The 22,673-nt window shown below is 39.6% G+C and overlaps 1 protein-coding gene across 1 annotated transcript in view; it reads left to right on the top strand.

The window, feature by feature from the left end:
* The window catches only part of LOC136318294 (leucine-rich repeat-containing protein 37A-like), a 55,685-nt gene that overhangs the window by 17,968 nt on the left and 15,044 nt on the right, over positions 1-22,673 (top strand). Inside the window, exons 3-5 of the mRNA XM_066250668.1 lie at positions 2,773-2,844; positions 5,783-5,854; positions 6,484-6,564. Coding sequence (XP_066106765.1) covers positions 2,773-2,844; positions 5,783-5,854; positions 6,484-6,564 — 225 coding nt within the window. The remainder of the gene's footprint in view (positions 1-2,772; positions 2,845-5,782; positions 5,855-6,483; positions 6,565-22,673) is intronic.

Raw genomic sequence — 22,673 nt, 5'->3', positions numbered from 1 at the left:
TTGGTTTAGCCCAAAGTTGGTTTTTCCAGATGACTATTCTTAAAGTTAAGTTGTAGTCCACTTTGGTTCTGGGAGGTAGAAGTTGGAAGGTCCACCTACTCCCTCGCCATCTTGCCACTCCCTGTAATTTTTTGAAGTGAGAAGCAGGAAGGCAGAGAGACTCCCACATGTGCTGGACCAGGATCCACACAGCATGCCCACCAGGAGGCGATGCTTGGCCCTTCTGGGTCGGTGCTTCGCTGCAATTGGAGCCATTCTAGAGCCTGAGGCAGAGGTCATGGAGCCATCCTCAGCACCCAGGCTAACTTTGCTCCATTGGAGCCTTGGCTGCGGGAGGGGAAGAGAGAGATAGAGAGAAAGGAGAGGGGAAAGGGTGGAGAAGCAGATTAGCGCTTCTTTTGTGTGCCCTGGCTGGGAATTGAATCTGGGACTTTCACATGCCGGGTCGATACTCTACTGCTGAGCCAACCAGCCAGAGTGCATTTCCCCTTTTACACGCTTGTTTTTGTGCTCATTGTTGAAGACAGTGATTAGTCATCAGACATAGATGAGGACAAGCTAATGGATAGGAGTTTTGAAAGTGACGAGGAGTTGTATGAATTTTATGATGAATAAAACTTGAGTTCAATAACTTTATGTAATACACTTTTTTCCCCCAAATTTTGGGCCCCAAAGTTAAGGTGTGTCTTATATATGGGGTCGTCTTATACATGGGGATATACGGTAACTCGATAGAGTATTATTAAAATAGTCTACATTTTTTCACATTGTATCTTCAAACTATCCAAAAGTACTGTATTATCATTTCTACATGGAATCAATATAAAAGTTATTCATGATAAAATTTACAGCCTTTTGGCCCTGGCCAGTTGGCTCAGCGGTAGAGCGTCGGCCTGGCATGTGGGGGACCCGGGTTCGATTCCCGGCCAGGGCACATAGGAGAAGCGCCCATTTGCTTCTCCACTCCCCCCTTCCTCTCTGTCTCTCTCTTCCCCTCCCACAGCCAAGGCTCCATTGGAGCAAAGATGGCCCGGGCACTGGGGATGGCTCCTTGGCCTCTGCCCCGGGCGCTAAAGTGGCTCTGGTCGCGGCAGAGCGATGCCCCAGAGGGGCAGAGCATCGCCCCCTGGTGGGCAGAACGTCGCCCCTGGTGGGCGTGCCGGGTGGATCCCAGTGGGGCGCATGCGGGAGTCTGTCTGTCTCTCCCCGTTTCCAGCTTCAGAAAAATACAAAAAAGAAAAAAGAAAAAAGAAAAAAAATTTTACAGCTTTTTTTAATACTAAGTCTTTGAAATCTCCATTTGTTTGCTAAATTTTTTTTTTATCAGAAAGACTTGATCTGTATTTAGAGTGTATAAATTTACAGTTGAAAAAGTAGCATCACATACCCAGTTGTTGCTACCATATTTAAACGGGAGTCAGAGGAAGGGCTGTGATTGGAGAGGACCGTCCTGTGGACTCTGGGATACTGCAGTGTTCTTTTTTTCTTTTTTTTTTTCTTTCTGAAATTGGAAACGGGGAGGCAGACATACTCCCACATGCGCCCGACTGGGATCCACCTGGCATGCCCACCACGGGTAATGCTCTGCCCATCTGGGGCGCTGCTCTGTCGCAACCAGAGCCACTCTAGCGCCTGGCACAGAGGCCAAGGAGCCATCCCCAGTGCCCGGGCCATCTTTACTCCAATGGAGCCTTGGCTGTGGGAGGGGAAGAGAGAGACAGAGAGGAAGGAAAGGGGGAGGGGTGGAGAAGTAGATGGGCACTTCTCCTGTGTTCCCTGGTCGGGAATCGAACCCGGGACTCCTGCGTGCCTGGCCGACACTCTACCACTGAGCCAACCGGCCAGGGCCTGCAGTGTTCTTTCTTGATATGAATGGTGTCACATGGCTGTTTGTATTTATATTGTGTGTGCTTTATGCACATTTTAGTTTTCAAAAAAATGTTTTATATTTTTATTTTTTAATTTCCTTCTTTTCCAAGTGAGAGGAAGAGAGGTAGAGAGACAGATTCCTGCAGGAACCTGACTGGGATCCACCTGGAAACCCCTGTCTAGGGCCAATGCTCTGCCCATCTGGAGCCAAGCTCACAATCAAACTTTTTCACATCCTCAGTGCCGGGACCTGGTACACTCAAACCAATCGAGCCATGGCTGCTGGAGAGGAAGAGAGAGAGAGAAGAGAGAGAGAGAGAGAGAAAGAGGGGTTGAGGAGAAATGGAGAAGCAGATGGTCATTTCTCCTGTGTGCCCTGACTGGGAAACAAACCTGGGACATCCACTCGCCAGGCCGAGGCTCTACTACTGAACCAACTTGCCAGGGCCTAATAGAATTTTTTTTAATAAGGGAACTCCTTGAATGGCTTCACTTGCAGCCCTAATGTGTTCTGTATGGGACTTCCATAATAAGTTTTGGGAAAAGAGAGGAGCAAATGGTAGTTCTGCCAGTGTTGGTACCAGCCAAAATTGGGTTCTAACAGACTTTGTTATCTAGAGAGTACGCATTAAATAAATGACTTGGTGGGAAGAGTGAAGTGTGTGTGTGTGTGTGTGTGTGTGTGTGTGTGTGTGTGATGGAGAGAGATGGACATAAAGGAGGACATGGGAAGGAAAGTTTGAGTAAAAACAGAACAAAGATCCTCATCGTTAATTTAAATACAAATTAAATTAGGGTATTTCTATGGCACCATTACTCAGGTTTCCCCATGGATATTTCTATGTAGTTAATGGTTATAGTTATTTTTCATTATGATCCAGAAATAACCTTTTCCTTTTTCAGCATTCTCAGTGGAAATGAAATAACGGAATTAAGAGAAAATTCATTTAAAGGACTGCTATCTCTCAAATATTTGTAAGTTTATTACATTTATTTTTCTATAATTTTTAGCTATAAAATATATAAAATAAATAAGGGGTCCAACTGATTTAATCTCTTCAATTTCTCCCAGGAATAGAATTCTGAAATTTTCTAAGTTATGTAGACCTACTGCCCATCTCCAGCATTTAATATTTTTTATGTACTTTCAAATTTTTAATCATATAGATAGAAAACATCTTTAGTTATAGAGGAAAAATGGTAAGAGGTCTGAGTAATTATAGGCACCTATAGGAACCTTTTTTATGTGTTCATATACCATCTGCTTATATTCATATTTAGTTTAGAGCCAATGGAACAAATCGGGTCTATTGTCTATTATTTTATAGCCCTTAAGAATAATTTTCACACTTTGAAAGGTCAGCAAAAGAAAGAAGAAAAGGAATAAACAAAGAAGAATATGAGACAAACTGTTGGTGGCCTGCAAAGCCTAAAATATTTACTCTTTGGCTTTTACAGTGAAGGTTTTAAAATACTGATTTAGTAAAATGGGAGGAATTCAAGTTAACCCCAAATTGTCACTATAAGACAAGAAAAGATACAACACTTACATTAACTTGAATGCCATTAAACCAGAATTTTTTGATAATTTAATTTACAAGACAACAACATTTACATATTGAATGTTTAAGCAGATGAATTATGTAGAGTCTGGTAAAGAACATGATAAGTTACCAAGAGGACAGACTGGTGTTAAGGATTTCAGTGCAGGAATTGTTATACCAGTATGAAAAATAAATGTTTAAAATGATGGTTAAGTAATATAATGAGAATTTTTTACACTAAGTGAGCCTATTAGAAATGCTTCTAACTTCGCTTATTACAAAATACAAATCTCTCTAGCCTCCTGTCTTAAGAAATGCTTGCCTAGCAATTCTATCTATGTAGAGATAAAGAAATGCTTTTTGCTATAAAAACTTAATGCTTATCCTTTGTCCATGGCATCCAGAGCTATGTATGTCACTACTTCTTATTAAACTAATTAATGATGCTCTTTAGCAAATATTCTTTTTGCAAATGGAGAAGGCTAAAGGGAAGTGGGTATAAAGAGCCTCCCATTACACTGAAAATAGTCCGTTGAATTATCAAACATTTCCAGCCTCAAGGGGCAACCACTTTCATATTGGTCAGTGGGTATCGCTGTCCTCTGGTTCCAAGCCTTACAAATTGAATGAAGAGAAACAATTGAGGTAACTAACAGCTAAATAGTTTAGGTCATTCATTACATCTACTGTGAAATACATGGTAAGCTAATTATTTCACGCTAGCATAAGTATTTTCTTTCATTAAAAAATGCCAATCTGTAAATAAGCAGAATAAAAATATGCCGAGCACTGTACCTAGTGCTGTCAGCACAAAGGTAAGACAGGGTTCCTACCCTTCTAGTAAGTCATGATCTTACAAGAAAGTCTACGCATAAGCTCAGACCATAATGCACAAGAGCTCAATGGAGAAGGAAGGCTGCAGAGGCACACAGGAGGGGGCCGTGAAGGATTAAAACTGCATTTTTTAAAAAACAGTTTCCTCCCTCTACTTCCCAGTTATTGTACAAAATTTGAGTTTGCATATGTTCTTGAGTCAATTTTAAACATCATAGACAATGCAGATGAGCAAGACCTAGTTCATACTTTCAAAGAGTTCATGCTCAGAGGAAATAGGATACATAAATAAGTGTGTTAAACAGAAGAAATGCATATGGGCCACGACAGGCATAGATTGGTTTTGGAACACAGCAGAGGAAAATGAGACTTCTGGTTGGAGCAGTGTAGATGTTACTAGAGCAATGCTGCTTTGAAGGGTCCTTGGGGATCATCAGACGAACATCTTGGGTAGAATGAGTTTGCAACAGGAGCATGGAGAAAGACAAAACAAGAAAAAATACTGTGAGTACCTGTAGAGTACAAGTAGGCAGAGTAGGAGATGAGAGCCAGATCTTCTAGGATTTGGAAGCCAAGCCAAGTTTAATACACCAAGCTACCATGTTATCACACCCGCACTCTAGCACAAACCAGCCTACAACAGAATCACTTGGAATTAAAACTCAAGCTCCACCGCCACAGTTACAGATTCAGTCTGTCCAGAGTAGGGCTGAGAATTTGTATTTTCAATAAGTTCCCGAGTGCTGCTGGCTAGCACTTGAGAACCACTCTGGAGAGTTGATCTGGTGACTGTGCAGGATGGATTAGAAAGGGAGAGACTAGAGATGGAAACGCCAGTCAGAAGACAGTTACACCGTCCAGATGAGAAGGGAGGGACTAAGCTGGAACCGATGGACAAGAGTGGGTGTTTTCAAAGAAAAATCCAGCACCATGTGGTTTTTCGCTGTCCCAGAACTGCACAACTGAAGCAACTAAATTTATGAATTAGTAAAGCAGTGTAAAAAATTGAATTTTGATTAATATAGAAAGAATCATTCTGAATTAGTTCAAAGTTCTGATTCAATTAGAAGAGTAAATTCCTTCCAATTATGTGAGACTTGGCATTTTTTATTTCTTCTGGTATTGAACTGACCTAGAAAAACAACTAAACTAAGAAGGTGTGTGTAAATGTGAGACCAGTTCTTTTAATGTTAGAAATATTTAATTATATATGAAGATAAAAACTTGGAGCTCATAATCTAAACTTGATGAGACCACAAAAGGTCATCCAGTTAATTCTTTTGCTCTTAGAAAAGATCACCTTCACAATCTAGCAAGATCTATAGTTGTATATATTATTTAAGATGATCATGAAGGTGAGACACTTATGAGAGGTGAGGGCAGGGTTAGGGGCTGTGGAAGGCTCAGATCACAATTCTGTTCAGAGTTTAGACTACAGCTAAGTATTCAGTATTATCATTTTAACCTTTGCCAGTTATTTCTACTAATAGATATCTAGTAGCTAATTGAGGCAATATCTCTTTTACTTTTTCTAGAGATTTATCATGCAATAAGATCCGGTTCATTGAAAAAAATACATTTGAATCCCTTCCTTTTCTGCAGCATTTGTAAGTTATAAATATATCTTCATTATGTTTAGAATTTTCATAAAACTTAATTGTAAACCTCTTTGTTACAGTAATTAAAGTAAGCTTAAAATTTTGTTAGAAAGATATTAAAGTTGTGTAGCAAATTCTTTTTTTATGTAGCAAAAATTAATGTCAGAATTATCTCACAGATCAGAATGAACCATTCTACAGCAGTGGTTCTCCACCAGGGTGATTTTGCGCCCAGGTGACAAGATCCAAACACATTTTTAGCTGTCAGAACAGAAGGTACGCTACTGGCACCTAGTGGGCAGAGGCCAGAGTTGCTGTTCGACATCCTACAATGCACAAGACAGTCCCCTTATCAAAGAATTATCTAGTGCAAAAATGTCAATAGTGTTGGAGTTGTGTAACCCTTTCTAGAAAAATAAAGATCACTTAACACAAGTATTTGAGCACTTACTGTTTTGTATCTAATACACCACATGCATAAACATGAAAGCATGAATCATAAGCAAATACTTTCCACAGTGAGAGTTATTTAGAGTATGGAGGGGTATTGAGGTTGTTTTATCATAGGTGAATTAGAATCCCTGCCAAAGGATAAATGGTCCTAAAGAATATCCTTGTTCTTTTTGTCCTTTTTATAGAAATCTGAGCTGCAATTCATTAGAAAACCTGAGCTTAGGAACATTTGAGGCCTGGCATGGAATGCAGTTTTTATACAAAATGTAAGTGAAATTAAAGATGAATACATGTAAAAAGCTATATGTAAAAACATCATACAGTGATTGGTTAGCTGAGTATAAGCCCAGTTTGAACTCTGAAAAGGGTGGCTTAAGAGTCATTCATTTTTCAAAAACACTGCGGTACAGAGAGGCCGAGAGACTTGTCTGACTCAGAGGTGGCACGCTCTGCTTTCCCCAGTGCTGGCCCTCAGTGTGGGCAGTAGAAGGCACCCGGCAAATTACATTCAAGGTAGCATTGTTGCAGGAATTCCAGCGGTGCTGCTGCTCCGCTATGTGAATGGTCCTTGAAATTCCACGTGTGCATTTCACTTTGATTCCTGCTCATGTGCAAGTTTTCTGACTGCTCATCTGTATGCAGCATAGAACTGAAAGAATTAGGTTTGGCTTGAAGCAAAATGTCCAGGTATTTGTCAGCCATGAGTCTCTTTTAAAGGGAAAAGCAGAATAAATTCTGAAAAACCCACCACAGGGCACTTCTCTTCTCGATCACCCAGAACACTGTTTTTCAGAAAGTATATGCCTCTGAAGTGAATTAATTACCTTTGGGCAATGGAACCTTTGAGGCATGAGAAAATACACTGTTTGTGTGAAAAATATATTCATAAAGAAAATACATAGCTATAACCTGATTCCAATATTTTTCCTGACTACTCAGTAAGGATTGTGGGTTTTATTCCCTCAGCTGAAAAATTCTGTGATTTCTCTGTGACCCCAGCATATCATACTGGGTGTGTTCAGTGGCCTGAAAAGGATTTTAGACTCAGGTTGAAGTACAGCAAAGACTTTCTGACTGTCTTGTGGTTCAGAAATCCAGTTTCACATAATTCGTTTTCGGTTAGATGCAGGTGTTTAGGGCTTGTCTGCAGCTGGACTGACAGCTCCTGCAGATGCCCATCTGTAGCGGCCTCCCCTCTTCTCTCATTCATTTGCTGATGCCTGACTTGGGGTAGAACACTGAGGGCCAGTTTCCCTTTCGGCAATGCAGCAGAGAGCATGCTCATTAGGTCCCTCCTCCAGGAGGTTTGGTAGCGTCAGTACAATGTGTTAAACTCACCACCTTCACTAAGCATTGTGGGACACCAAGAGTCCCTTATAAGAGTCTGTGTTTCACTATAGTTATGAAAGCAACACAGGAAAAAAACTGTGGAAACACAGTTGACAAATATTAAAGAATTCATTCAAAAACATTTACTGGGTGCCATGTCCATGGTGTGTCAGCACTGTGCTAAGTGCTGGGACTTAGCAAGAAGAATTCAACAGGGACTTTATCCCCAAGAAACTTTTATACTGGCTGGAGGAAGATGGATGTGATGGGAAAGCACACAAGAGCTATGCCAGCATCTCTACAGAAGGGTATCAAGATATTGGGGAGACAATGTAGAAAATGGTGATAGGTTAGAAAAGATTCGTGCCTTAGCTGGGTGGTTCAGTGGATAGAGCGTCATCCTGACATACTGGGTCATGGATTTGATCCCCAGTCAGGGCACATAGGAGAAGCAACCACTGAGAGCATAAATAAGTGGAACAGTCAATGCTTCACTCTCCCTTCATCTCCCTCGTTTTCCCCATCCTCTCTCTCTTGCTCTCAAATCAATGGAAAAAGAAAAAGGACTCATAATAGAGGTGGCACTGAGTTGTTAATTTTGAGTTTCTGGGTTCATCTAAAATGACAGAAAATGTAATGAAAGAATCAGAGCTAGCTGGTGTTAGAAATAAATTTATATCCTACCACATGACTTGAATAGAGCTGTATTTCTAAAACTATTTCACAATTACTTTCAGAACATCATCACAATACCGTAAGTGTGTGTTGGGCACAGGGCTCCTTTGTTTTGGGCCAAATCTTCCAAACGGACAAAGCTAATTTGCTTCAGGAAGCACTGGGTCTTAAGACAATTCCATTTTTAATTTTTTGAGGAAACTTCATACTGTTTTGCACATGGACTGCATCAATCCTCATTCCCATAATAGTACACAAGGGTTCCTTTTGTCCCTCTCCTTGCCAGCACTTGTTTGTTGATTTATTGATGGTAGCGTCCTGACAGGGATGTGGTAGTATTTCATTGTGGTTTTAATTTGCATTTCTCTGATGATTACTGACGATGAACATCTTTTCATAGGCCTATTGGCCACCTGTATGTCCTCTTTAGAGAAGTGTCTATTCAGGTCCTTTGGTTATTTATTAATTGAATTGTTTGGATTTTTTTTTTTTTTTTTTTTTTTGGTGCTCAGTTGTGTAAGTTCTTTCTACATTTTATCAGATGTATCATTGGCAAATATGTTCTCCTGTCTAGGGGTGGACTTTTCATTTTGTTGATGGATGTCTTTGCTTTGCAAAATCTTCCTAATTTGATGTAGTCCAATACTCATTTTTCTTTTGTTTCCCTTGTCAGAGGCAATATAGCAGAAAAAAAAAATATTGCTGAGAAATGTCTGAGATTTTACTGCCATTGTTTTTTTCTAAGATTTTTATGCTTTTGAATCTTACTTTTAAGTGTTTAATCCATTTTGAGTTTATTATTGTGTATGCATAAAGTTTAGTTTCATATTTTTGCACATATCTGTCCAATTTTCTCAACCCCATTGTATGTTTTTTACCTCTCTTTACCCCATTGTATGTTTTTGCCTCCTTTGTCAAATATTAATTTATCATGAAGGCATGGTTCTATTTCTGATCTCTCTATTCTGTTCCATTGATGTATATGGTTTTTGTTTCATCTTGTTTTGCTTGCCAGTAACCTGCTGTTTGGAGTTCTATGGCCTTGCAGTAGAGTTTGGAGAACAGTAGCATGATTCCTTTAACATTGTAGAACAGTATCTTTTAAACTTTGACTCTGAGATAGCCTGTCAGAATAATAAAAATCTCTGCCATGTTTTATTCTTATTAAGGTAAGCCCATAAATATAAAAAGGAATGAATGAGGAATCAGCACACTGTTTATCTGTAAAATGAGGGAACTGATGCAAAGTGGAAATGATACATAGTGCAAATACACAATCACTCATATTGTGGTTTGTGGAAAAACAGTTGCTGTAAAGTCCCTCAAATTTGAGCTGTTGAGTCAGCTCTCCCTCCTCCTCTCCTTTGCCCAGGCACAACCCTGGTGAAGAGAGGACGGCCAGCGGAAGAAATAGGATACTTGAGAGTGGCTCCATATTTTGATTCCACTAGGGATAAATGCATGGATATTAATCTTCAATATTCTGTGTTCTGGATGTAGACCTCTATCAAATATATAACTTGCAAATTATTTTCTCTGATTCTGTGAGTTGCCTTTTCATTTTCTTGATAGTGTCCTTTGAGGCACAAAAGTGCTATATTTTTATAAAATTTATCTATTTTTCCTTGTTTTTTTGTGTGTGGTTTTAGTATCCCCTCTAGGACACTGTTGGTCTAATATAAGGTCATAGAGATTTACTCCTTGTTTTCTTCTAACGGTTCTATAGCTTTAGCTCCTACATTTAGGTATTCGATTCATTTTGAGTTGATTCTTATAAACAGTGTGAAGTGTAGGCTGAATCCAACTTGATTATTTTGCATGTGGATGTGCTGTTGTCCCAGCACCATTTGAAGAGCCTATTCTTTTCATGTTGGAGTGCTTTGGCAACTTAGTTAAAGAAATCAATAAAAAGTACATGTGAGCGCTGATTTCTGGACTGTCAATTCTGTTCCATCAATTTAGATGTCAGTACTGGAGCCTTCTGCAGGTAACATACTGTGATTACCATAGCTTTGAACTGAGTTTTGAAACCTGCACGTGTGAGGCCTCCCACGTTGTTTCTCTTTATCAAGAGTGTTTTGGCTATTCTCGGTCCCTTGAATTGTTATACAATTTTAGAAGATTTGTCAGTTTCTGGGAAGAAATCAGTTGGGAATTGGATTAGGATTACATTGAAACCATAGATCAATTTGGGGAGTAGGGCCATTTTAACAATATCATTTCCTGATCTATGAACACAGCTTGTCTTTTCATTGATTTACATCTTCTTTAACTTCTTTGACCAGTGTTTTGTAGTTTTTAGTGTATGAATCATGTACTTCTTTGGCTAAATTTTTTTGCCGTTTCATTCTTTTTGATACTTTTATACATGGAATTATCTTCCTTTCATTTCTTGATTACTCATTTCTAGTGTGTAGAAATACAGTACAGCTAAGTTTTACATATTGATCTTGTATCATCCTGCACCCTTGCTGAACTCACTTATTAACACTAATAGTTCTATTCTAGATTCCAGGAATATGTCTCATGGTCTTCCAGTTTCCTGGGCATGTGCTGAAGCTCTTCAGAGTCTCTATGCACATCATTTCTCAGCTTTTTCTTTTAAGCTTTTTTGTTAAGTCATTTTTTGCTCCAACTGTTATCTGTTGTCTCACCACCTGTTGTGTTAAAACATGTACTGTGATTATTTTCTTTTTGTTTTTATTGGTTTATTATTTTTTTGTGACAGAGACAGAGAGAGTCAGAGAATAAGACAGACAGAATGGAAGAGAGAGAGACGAGAAGCATCAACTCTTCGTTGTGGCACCCTAATTGTTCAATAGATTGCTTTCTCATATGTGCCTTGACCAGGGGGCTACAGCAGACTGAGTGACCCTGTGCTCTAGCCAGCAACCCCAGGCCCAAGCTGGTGAGCCTTGCCCAAACCAGATGAGCTTGCGCTCAGGCTGGTGACCTCGGGGTTTTGAACCTGGGTTCCCTGCATCCCAGTCTGATGCTCTGTCCACTGTGCCACCATCCAGCCAGGCCTGTGATTGTTTTTTTAAAAATTCCCCCTGAGGAGGGAGGCTTTTGGTGGTAAGCCGCTTTCAGGCAGGTCAGAGACAAACCTTCCAGGTGAGGTCTTCCAGGGAACCACCCAGTGGTGGAATTCAAATAGTTTAACAACCAGTTCTCTGCCCTAATGACTGTTTTAAATATAAAAGAATGATATACTAGGGAGTGACATCACGGAAATGGCGCCGTGAGCAGCGCGTCCGACAGCTCTCCCCTAAATCACAACAAATTTATCAACTAGAAACAGAAAAATTTATCCTCGGAGCATTCCGGAGTTCCACACAAACTGATAGCAAAAGGACTGTTATCACTTGAATCTGAGAGACGAGGGTGTGGAGGAAGCTACCACAGGGACGTTCTTTCAAACCGCAAGGAAGTGCGCCTGTGGTGAGTCAGCCCATATACTTGGGAACCGCGAGCCGCCGTGAGCGGCCGCCGCGAGCCCCCGCAGGCCGCCGCCGCGAGCCGCCGCCGCGAGCCGCCCCAAGCAGCCGCTCGCGCCCGGTCCGGTTGAGCACCGCTGACATTCCCAGCGCCCCGCACACAGCGAGTGGGGGTCGCCGGCCACCGGTGCCCGGAGCGCCCCATTCACGCGCGTGCCTTGGGCATTCCACGCGCCCAGGGCGCCCTGCTGGCCCGCACACCCAGGGGGCTCCATTATCCTGCGCCTGGTGCGGTCCAGCCGCCAGCGGCAGGGCGAGCGGGAGAGGCTTGGGAGATTCTCTCCGTGGGCGGGGCACCTCACCCAGCCATTCAAGCTAACAATCAAGCGTTGGGGGAGGGGCGTGTGCAGGCAGCCTAAAATACCTTCGAAAGCACAGCTGCGACCCAATCACTGAAATTAGCTTAACCCATGAAATCTGCGCACCCTCGGTTCTAATTGATAAGATCTCTCTCAGTTCAGCGATCCAAGACAAGAGGCGTGATATTTTTTAGTGCCTCTCGCTAAAGGGGCGGGGGCAACTTCTGATTGATAGAGCCTCCATATTCAGGGATAAACGCTAACAAGAAGGACTTGGCAGATAATAAGGTCTATACTACACTAGTCGTAAGCAGAGACTAGTGCCTCTTCTTCCCTGCAAAAACAGGCTACAAAGTGTGGAAAGCCTGGGTTGAGAGGTCCAACTAAATGATAGGCGCTGAACAGTCACCTTGACAACAATTGACTCCCACCCCCGCCTGATTACACTGGAGGCCCTGACTCTCAGAGCCTTTCCCAAAGCCTTGCACTGAGTGGGGATAGAGTGGGGATTTCCCAGCTCTTTGAGCCTCTTACTCCCCAGGCAGAAGCAGTTGCAGCCTTATAGCTGGATCACCAGGCTGCTAATTCAGAAAGGGGGGACTAGGAGAGAGAATCCAGGAAAGCAAACTCTCTCATCGTTGGACCCTGCAAACGCCAACAAGCCTTTACTTCCAGCAAGACTAAAGCCAATTATATGACATTGCCATAGAATCCCATCAACTGCAAATCCCTACCTAAGAGTGACACAGGGGCAGAGCCTGGGGTACAGAGTCACCGACTAGGAAGAGGGAGAGAAAAGAAAAAGGAAGAAGTTAACCTCTCAAAATCAAGAAAAACCCACAGACTTTACAACTTGATCCACTAATTTTTTGTTGTTGTTGTTGTTGTTTGTTTCTTCTATCTTTTTGCCTTTATTTCCTCCACCTCGGTCCTTCTATTCTCTGCCCATCTTATGCTTCCCCTTTCTTGAACTACACTACCCATGAGTGTTGCATTTTATTTTTCTTCTTCATCCTCACCCTCCTTTAAGGTTATACTCCAAAACACTTAACTCTCACTCCTCTTTTGTTTTGTTTTTTTTTGTCTTGCTTTATTTTGTTTGTTTCTCTTCCTATTTTATCTCTTCCTTCATTTTTCTCTTTTTCTTATTTTTTCCTTTCTATTTGTTTTTTCTTTTCTCATTTTACTTTCCTCCCATATAATCCTCAATCACGAACAAATTAGTTAATTTGAGACTCAAGGCTTTTTTTTGGCTTTATTTCTCTTTTTTGCTTTTGTTTTTATTTTTTTTTCTTGTTTGTTTCTTTTTGTGGCATTTTGGGTCCTCCCAACCCAAGGTCTCCATTGTATTTAGTCTTCGCTCCACTTAATACAACAGATTTTTACTTATTATTTTTATTTTTTCTTCTTTATTATTCTTTTTTGGTCCTTTTTTCTGGTTCCCTCTTATCCCTCTCATTATATCTCTTAGTTGACCATCACTTACAAGCAAATCATCTTATGCTTGTCTAAGATTGTCTTCCTTTTTTTTTTTTTTTTTTTTTGCATTTAGTAGGTCCCTACTCCCTTTTTTTTGCCCCTTGAACTCTTCACCCCAAATCAGGTCCTCCATTATAGGCACGATATTTCCCTGAGGAGGGGAGAGGAGGGAAAGAGAAGAGAGAAAAAAAGGGGGAAATAATAAATTATTACTGTTTTTTTTTGTGGGGTGTTTTACCTTTTTTTTTTTTTTACTTTTTACTCTTTATTAATTCTAATTAGTGCTATCAATAAGACCACCCTCAGATGCCGATAAGAAAGAGGAAATCGAATATTATGGATACAAAAGAAAGAGAGGTAACACAAATAGATGTGGAAAAATCTATGGAGAAAAGACTTAACATATTGGAAGCCTTGGAGCTAAATGACAGAGAATTTAAAATAGAAATCTTAAAAATACTCAGAGATATACAAGAAAACACAGAAAGGCAATATAGGGAGATCAGAAAACAACTCAATGAACACAAAGAATATATTACCAAGGAAATTGAAACTATAAAAACAAATCAAACAGAAATGAAAAACTCAATTCACGAGCTGAAAAATAAGGTAACAAGCTTAGCTAACAGAACAGCCCAGATTGAAGATAGGATTAGTGAAATAGAAGACAAACAACTTGAGGCACAACAGAGAGAAGAAGAAAGAGACTCAAAAATAATAAAAAACGAGAAAGCCCTACAGGAATTGTCTGACTCCATCAGAAAGAATAACATAAGAATAATAGGTATATCAGAGGGAGAAGAGAAAGAAAATGGAATGGAGAATATACTCAAACAAATAATAGACGAGAACTTCCCAAGCCTGTGGAAGGAACTAAAGCCTCAAATTCAAGAAGCAAACAGAACACCAAGTTTTCTTAACCCCAACAAACCCACTCCAAGGCACATCATAATAAAGATGACACAAACCAATGACAAAGAAAAAATTCTCAAGGCAGCCAGGGAAAAGAAGAGTACAACATATAAAGGAAGGCCTATTAGATTATCATCAGATTTCTCAGCAGAAACTCTACAAGCTAGAAGAGAGTGGACCCCAATATTTAAAGCCCTGAAAGAGAGGAACTTTCAGCCAAGAATACTATACCCATCAAAGCTATCCTTCAAGTATGAAGGAGATATAAAAACATTCACAAATACAGAAAAGATGAGAGAATTTATCAACAGAAAGCCCTCACTCCAGGAAATACTAAAGGGGGTTTTCCAACCAGATTCAAAGAACAAAAGAAAACAACACCACAAGTAACAGCTCCACCAAGAACACAATAAAACCAAACTTAAACTGTGACAACAAAGGAAAAAAAGGGGGGAGAGGATGAAGATTAACAGTAGCAAAGGATGATGAAGTGCAGAAATACTTATAAGATAGGGTACTACAATGAATATGGTAGGTACCCTTTTCATTACTTAATGGTAACCACCCTTAAAAAAACCACCACAAAAACACTTGACTTAAAAAAGGTAGCAACAGAGGAAAGAAGTATGGAACACAAACAAAAACAAATGATAGAAAAACAAAAGAGAAGAATCAAACTAGATACAAAACTAACAGAAAGCAATTTATAAAATGGCAGTAGGGAACCCACAAGTATCAATAATTACACTAAATGTAAATGGATTAAACTTACCAATAAAAAGACACAGAGTAGCAGAATGGATTAAAAAAGAAAATCCAACTATATGCTGCCTACAAGAAACACATCTAAGCAACAAGGATAAAAACAAATTCAAAGTGAAAGGCTGGAAAACAATACTCCAAGCAAACAACATCCAAAAAAAAGCAGGCGTAGCAATACTCATATCTAATAATGCTGACTACAAGACAGAAAAAGTACTCAGAGACAAAAATGGTCATTTCATAATGATTAAGGGGAAGTTGAATCGAGAAGACATAACAATCCTTAATATATATGCACCAAACCAAGGAGCACCAAAATATATAAGACAGCTACTTATTGACCTTAAAACAAAAACTAACAAAAATACAATCATACTTGGAGACCTCAATACACCGCTGACGGCTCTAGATCGGTCATCCAAACAGAGAATCAATAAAGATATAGTGGCCTTAAACGAAATACTAGAACACCTGGATATGATAGACATCTACAGGACACTTCATCCCAAAGCGACAGAGTATACATTTTTCTCTAGTGTACATGGAACATTCTCAAGAATTGACCATATGTTGGGCCACAAAGACAATATCAGCAAATTTAGAAAAATTGAAATTGTACCAAGCATATTTTCTGATCATAAAGCCTTGAAACTAGAATTCAACTGCAAAAAAGGGGGAAAAACCCACAAAAATGTAAAAACTAAACAACATACTTCTAAAAAATGAATGGGTCAAAGAAGAAATAAGCGCAGAAATCAAAAGATATATACAGACAAATGAAAATGAAAATACGACATATCAGAATCTCTGGGATGCAGCAAAAGCAGTAATAAGAGGAAAGTTCATATCACTTCAGGCCTATATGAACAAACAAGAGAGAGCCGAAGTAAACCACTTAACTTCACACCTTAAGGAACTAGAAAAAGAAGAACAAAGACAACCCAAAACCAGCCGAAGAAAAGAGATAATAAAAATCAGAGCAGAAATAAATGAAATAGAGAACAGAACCCGGGTTCGATTCCCGGCCAGGGCACATAGGAGAAGCGCCCATTTGCTTCTCCACCCCTCCGCCGCGCCTTCCTCTCTGTCTCTCTCTTCCCCTCCCGCAGCCAGGGCTCCATTGGAGCCAAGATGGCCCGGGCGCTGGGGATGGCTCTGTGGCCTCTGCCCCAGGCACTAGAGTGGCTCTGGTCGCAACATGGCGACCCCCAGGATGGTCGCAACATGGCGACGCCCAGGATGGGCAGAGCATCGCCCCCTGGTGGGCAGAGCGTCGCCCCATGGTGGGCGTGCCGGGTGGATCCCGGTCGGGCGCATGCGGGAGTCTGTCTGACTGTCTCTCCCTGTTTCCAGCTTCAGAAAAATGCAAAAAAAAAAAAAAAAAAAAAGAAATAGAGAACAGAAAAACTATAGAAAAAATCAATAAAACAAGGAGCTGGTTCTTTGAAAAGATCAACAAAATTGACAAACCCTTGGCAAGACTCACCAAGGAAAAAAGACACAGGACTCAAATAAATAAAATCCAAAATAAAAGAGGAGAGATCACCACAGACATCATAGATATACAAAGAATTATTGTAGAATACTATGAAAAATTATATGCCACCAAATACAACAATCTAGAAGAAATGGATAAATTCCTAGAACAATACAACCTTCCTAGACTGAGTCATGAAGAAGCAGAAAGCCTAAACAGACCAATCAGCAGGGAGGAAATAGAAAAAACTATTAAAAATCTCCCCAAAAATAAAAGTCCAGGCCCAGACGGTTATACTAGTGAATTCTATCAAACATTCAAAGAAGACTTGGTTCCTATTCTACTCAAAGTCTTCCAAAAAATTGAAGAAGAAGCAATACTTCCAAACACATTTTATGAGGCCAACATAACCCTCATACCAAAACCTGGCAAGGATGGCACAAAGAAAGAAAACTACAGACCAATATCTCTAATGAATACAGATGCTAAAATACTAAACAGAATACTGGCAAACCGAATACAACAACATATTAAAAAAATAATACATCATGATCAAGTGGGATTCATCCCAGAATCTCAAGGATGGTTCAACATACGTAAAACGGTTAACATAATACACCATATCAACAAAACAAAGAACAAAAACCACATGATCTTATCAATAGATGCAGAAAAGGCTTTTGATAAAATACAACACAATTTTATGTTTAAGACTCTCAACAAAATGGGTATAGAAGGAAAATATCTCAACATGATAAAGGCCATATATGATAAACCATCAGCCAACATCCTATTAAACGGCATAAAACTGAGGACTTTCTACCTTAAATCAGGAACAAGACAGGGTTGTCCACTCTCTCCACTCTTATTCAACGTGGTGCTAGAAGTTCTGGCCAGAGCAATCAGACAAGACAAAGAAATAAAAGGCATCCATATTGGAAAAGAAGAAGTAAAGCTATCACTTTTTGCTGATGATATGATCCTATACATCGAAAACCCGAAGGACTCCACAAAAAGATTATTAGAAACAATAAACCAATACAGTAAGGTCGCAGGATACAAAATTAACATACAAAAGTCCATAGCCTTTCTATATGCCAACAATGAAATATTAGAAAACGAACTCAAAAAAATAATCCCCTTCACGATTGCAACAAAAAAAATAAAATACCTAGGAATAAACATAACAAAGAACGTAAAGGACCTATATAATGAAAATTACAAAGCATTGTTAAGGGAAATCGAAAAAGATACAATGAGATGGAAAAATATTCCTTGTTCTTGGATAGGAAGAATAAATATAATCAAAATGGCCATATTACCCAAAGCAATATACAAATTTAATGCAATTCCCATCAAAATCCCTATGAGATTTTTTAAAGAAATGGAACAAAAAATCATCAGATGTATATGGAACTATAAAAAACCCCGAATAGCCAAAACAATCCTAAGGAAAAAGAATGAAGCTGGGGGCATTACAATACCTGACTTTAAACTATATTATAGGGCCACGATAATCAAAACAGCATGGTATTGGCAAAAAAATAGACACTCAGACCAATGGAACAGAATAGAAAGCCCAGAAATAAAACCACATATATATGGTCAAATAATCTTTGATAAAGGGGGCCAACAACACACAATGGAGAAAAGAAAGCCTCTTCAACAAATGGTGTTGGGAAAACTGGAAAGCCACATGCAAAAGAATGAAACTCGACTACAGCCTGTCCCCTGTGTACTAAAATTAATTCAAAATGGATCAAAGACCTAAATATAAGACCTGAAACAATAAAGTACATAGAAGAAGACATAGGTACTAAAATCATGGACCTGGGTTTTAAAGAACATTTTATGAACTTGACTCCAATGGCAAGAGAAGTGAAGGCAAAGATAAATGAATGGGACTACATCAGAATTAAAAGTTTTTGCTCAGCAAGAGAAACTGATATCAAAATAAACAGACAGCCAACTATATGGGAACTGATATTTTCAAACGACAGCTCAGATAAGGGCCTAATATCCAAAATTTACAAAGAACTCATAAAACTCAACAACAAATAAACAAACAATCCAATAAAAAAATGGGAAGAGGACATGAACAGACACTTCTCCCAGGAAGAGATACAAATGGCCAACAGATATATGAAAAGATGCTCAGCTTCATTAGTTATTAGAGAAATGCAAATCAAAACTACAATGAGATACCACCTCACTCCTGTTAGATTAGCTATTATCAACAAGACAGGTAATAGCAAATGTTGGAGAGGCTGTGGAGAAAAAGGAACCCTCATTCACTGTTGGTGGGACTGTAAAGTAGTACAACCATTATGGAGGAAAGTATGGTGGTTCCTCAAAAAACTGCAAATAGAACTACCTTATGACCCAGCAATCCCTCTACTGAGTATATACCCCAAAACCTCAGAAACATTGATACGTGAAGACACATGTAGCCCCATGTTCATTGCAGCACTGTTCACAGTGGCCAAGACATAGAAACAACCAAAAAGCCCTTCAATAGAAGACTGGATAAAGAAGATGTGGCACATATACACTATGGAATACTACTCAGCCATAAGAAATGATGACATCAGATCATTTACAGCAAAATGGTGGGATCTTGATAACATTATAAGAAGTGAAATAAGTAAATCAGAAAAAAACAAGAACTACATGATTCCATACATTGGTGGAACATAAAAATGAGACTAAGAGACATGGACAAGAGTGTGGTGGTTACCAGGGGTGGGGGGGGGAGGGAGGACATGGGAGGGAGGGAGGGAGAGAGTTAGGGGGAGGGGGAGGGGCACAGAGAACTAGATAGAGGGTGACGGAGGACAATCTGACTTTGGGCGAGGGGTTTGCAACATAATTTGATGACAAAATAACCTAGACATGTTTTCTTTGAATATATGTACCCTGATTTATTAATGTCATCCCATTACCATTAATAAAAATTTATTAAAAAAAAAAGAATGATATACTAAAAGATAGTTTATTATTTCATGCATTTAATACTTAAATGAAAGCAATAAGAGATGTACAAACAACTAGATTATGCTATAAGAAAGTTTTAAAATATTAATGAAAAAATTTTAACTAATACCTGACAAAACCCAATAAAACTGTTATGAAGTTATTTCCAATGACAGCTTGTCACCCCCTGGCTGTCTGGCATTTTCTCTTTACATTATATGTTTACTGAAGTAACAAATGCAAGGGGATTAAAATGTATTTTATCTAAGGTATAATGAGTTTTATGAATGAATAAACAAATATAAGCATAGTTCTGTCAATTATTTTTTACTTATTGACTAAATGAACATTATTACAGGTGCTTAGAATTTTCTGTTGCTAGTTAAAATGGCCCTATTACCCAAAGCAATATATAAATTTAATGAAATGCTCATCAAAAGTCCAATGGCGTTTTTTATACAAATGGAAAAAGAAATCACCAGGTTTGTATGGAACCATAAAAAACCCTGAATAGCCAAAGCAATCCTGAGAAAAAGGAATGAAACCAGAGGTATTTCAGTACCTGACTTCAAATTATACTACAGAGCCACGATAATCAAAATAGCATTATATTGGCTGAAAAATAGACACACAGACCAATGAAACAGAATCAAGAGCCCAGAAATAAAATCACATACATAAGGGCAAATTATCTTTGACAAAGGAGCCAAAAACATACAATAGAGAAAAGAAAGCCTCTTCAATAAATGGTTCTGGGAAAATTGTAAAGCTACATGCAAAAGAATGAAACTTGACTACATTTTGTCCCCCTGCACAAAAATTATTTAAAATGGATCAAAGACCTAAATATAAAATCTGAAACAATAGGTAGTAAACTCATGGACCTTGACTATAGAGAAAACCCTTTTTTTTTTTGTATTTTTCCAAATTGAAGCGGGGAGAGGCAGACAGATTTCCGCATGTGCCTGACTGGGAACTGGGATCTACCCGGTAAGCCCACCAGGGGGAGATGCTCAGCCCATCTGGGGCATTGCTCCGCTGCAACCAGAGCCATTCTAGCATTCTAGCACCTGAGGCGGAGGCCACGGAGCCATCCTAGGTGCCCAGGCCAACTTTTTGCTCCAATGGAGTCTTGGCTGCAGGAAGGGAAGAGAGAGAGAAAGAGAAAGGAGAGGGGGAAGGGTGGAGAAGCAGATGGGTGCTTCTCCTGTGTGCCCTAGCTGGGAATTTAACCTGGGGCTTCCATACACCAGTCTGATGCTCTACCACTGAACCAAATGGCCACAGCCAAGAATTTGACCCCAAAGGCAAGGGAAGTAAAGACAAAAATAAATGAATGGAACTATATCAAACTAAAAAGCTTCTGCATAGCAAAAGAAACTAACAACAAAACAAACAGGCAGCCAGCTAAAAAGGAGATTATACTTGCAAACAACAGCTCTGATAGGGGTTAATATAAAAAATATACAAAGAACTCCAAGCTCAGCAATAAACAAGAACACAATCCAATTAAAAAATGGGGACAGACACTCCTCCCAAGAGGACACACAAATGGCCAACAGATATATGAAAAGATGCTCATCTTCACTAGCTATTCAAGAAATACAAATCAAAACTACAATGAGATACCACCTCATGCCTGTTAGATTGGCTATTATCAACAAGACAGGTAATAACAAGTGTTGGAGAGGCTTGTGAATGAGAAAAAGGAACTCTCATTCACTGTTGTTGGGTATGCAAATTAGTACAACTGTTATGGAAGAAAGTATGGTGGTCCCTCAAAAAATTAAGAATAGAACTACCATATGAGCCAGCAATCCCTCTACTGGGTATATACCTTCCAAACTCAAAAACATCGGTATGTAAAGACACATGCGCCCCCATGTTCATGTTGCTCTAGTCTGTTTGTTTATGTAATGTACCTCACTCCTTGCACAGGGACCATATTGGCAGAGACCTGTCGTGTAGATTGTGAAGCAAGCAACTCTAAAGGGATGGAATGTTGGGCAAGTGTGTTAGGCTTGCTCACTTGTAGTTTGCCTGATTGGTGCATGATCTTGGGGCAGCACCATGCGTGTATTGTCTGTAAGGCTGCAGGTGCTTGCCTTCAGGACTGCAGAGTGTACATTGCAAATTGCATTTCACTTTTTGGTATTGTTTGCCAGAGAAGATTTTCTCCTCCAGCCTGTTTGCTCATCAGCCCTGAGAGAGAAAAACAGTTTACCCTGCCTGCTCGCTAGTCTGCACTGTAAGACTAATAAATGGAACGGCTCACCATTTTCCAGCTTCGTAGTTTCTCTACCATCTCCCCGAATCCAATGTGAACTTGCATGGCCACGGCCACCAGCCTTACAGGGGGACATGGGGGAGGGTGTTGGGGGAAGGGCATAAAGAGGGACAAATATAAGGTGACAAATGATGATTTGACTTTGGGCTATAGGTATACAACATAATCGACTGTTCAAATGATGTTTACCTGAAATCTATGTACTCTTGTTGGTCAATGTCTCCCTGTTAAATTTAATTTAAAAAATGAGAGAAAAAGAATATGCTATTGTGCAGATGAATGTAAAAAAGAGGAAGGAATGTAAATCTGTGATGTCCACATTGGGCAGTTGCCCAGGCGCCCACCTTAAAACCCTGATTACAAGTATCATTTTAACTATCAGTTCGCTGAACTCCACAAAAAATTAGCTATTGGTTTTGCTGAACTGTTGCAAAACAACTGATTGCCACCACTGGAACCACTGGACAGGTGAAAGGACAGTTCTTTGGGGATGAGAGTTTTGTTCTATTTTGCTCCCTCTGGCATTGGGGATTGTGAAATAATTTTCAAGGTTACCCCTGAGATGCAGAGCAAAGATCTAGAATGTGCTAAAACAACACACAACACTGTTCTTGCAGAAATGAATCATTTTTCTTGGATAAATGTTTTCTAGATTTCTGCAAGCCTGTTGGTTGCCAGAGTTTGA

Source organism: Saccopteryx bilineata, unplaced genomic scaffold (assembly GCF_036850765.1).
Source record: "Saccopteryx bilineata isolate mSacBil1 unplaced genomic scaffold, mSacBil1_pri_phased_curated manual_scaffold_25, whole genome shotgun sequence".
In the NCBI taxonomy this organism is placed as follows: Eukaryota; Metazoa; Chordata; class Mammalia; order Chiroptera; family Emballonuridae; genus Saccopteryx; species Saccopteryx bilineata.
This window is presented reverse-complemented; position numbering and strand designations above follow the sequence as displayed.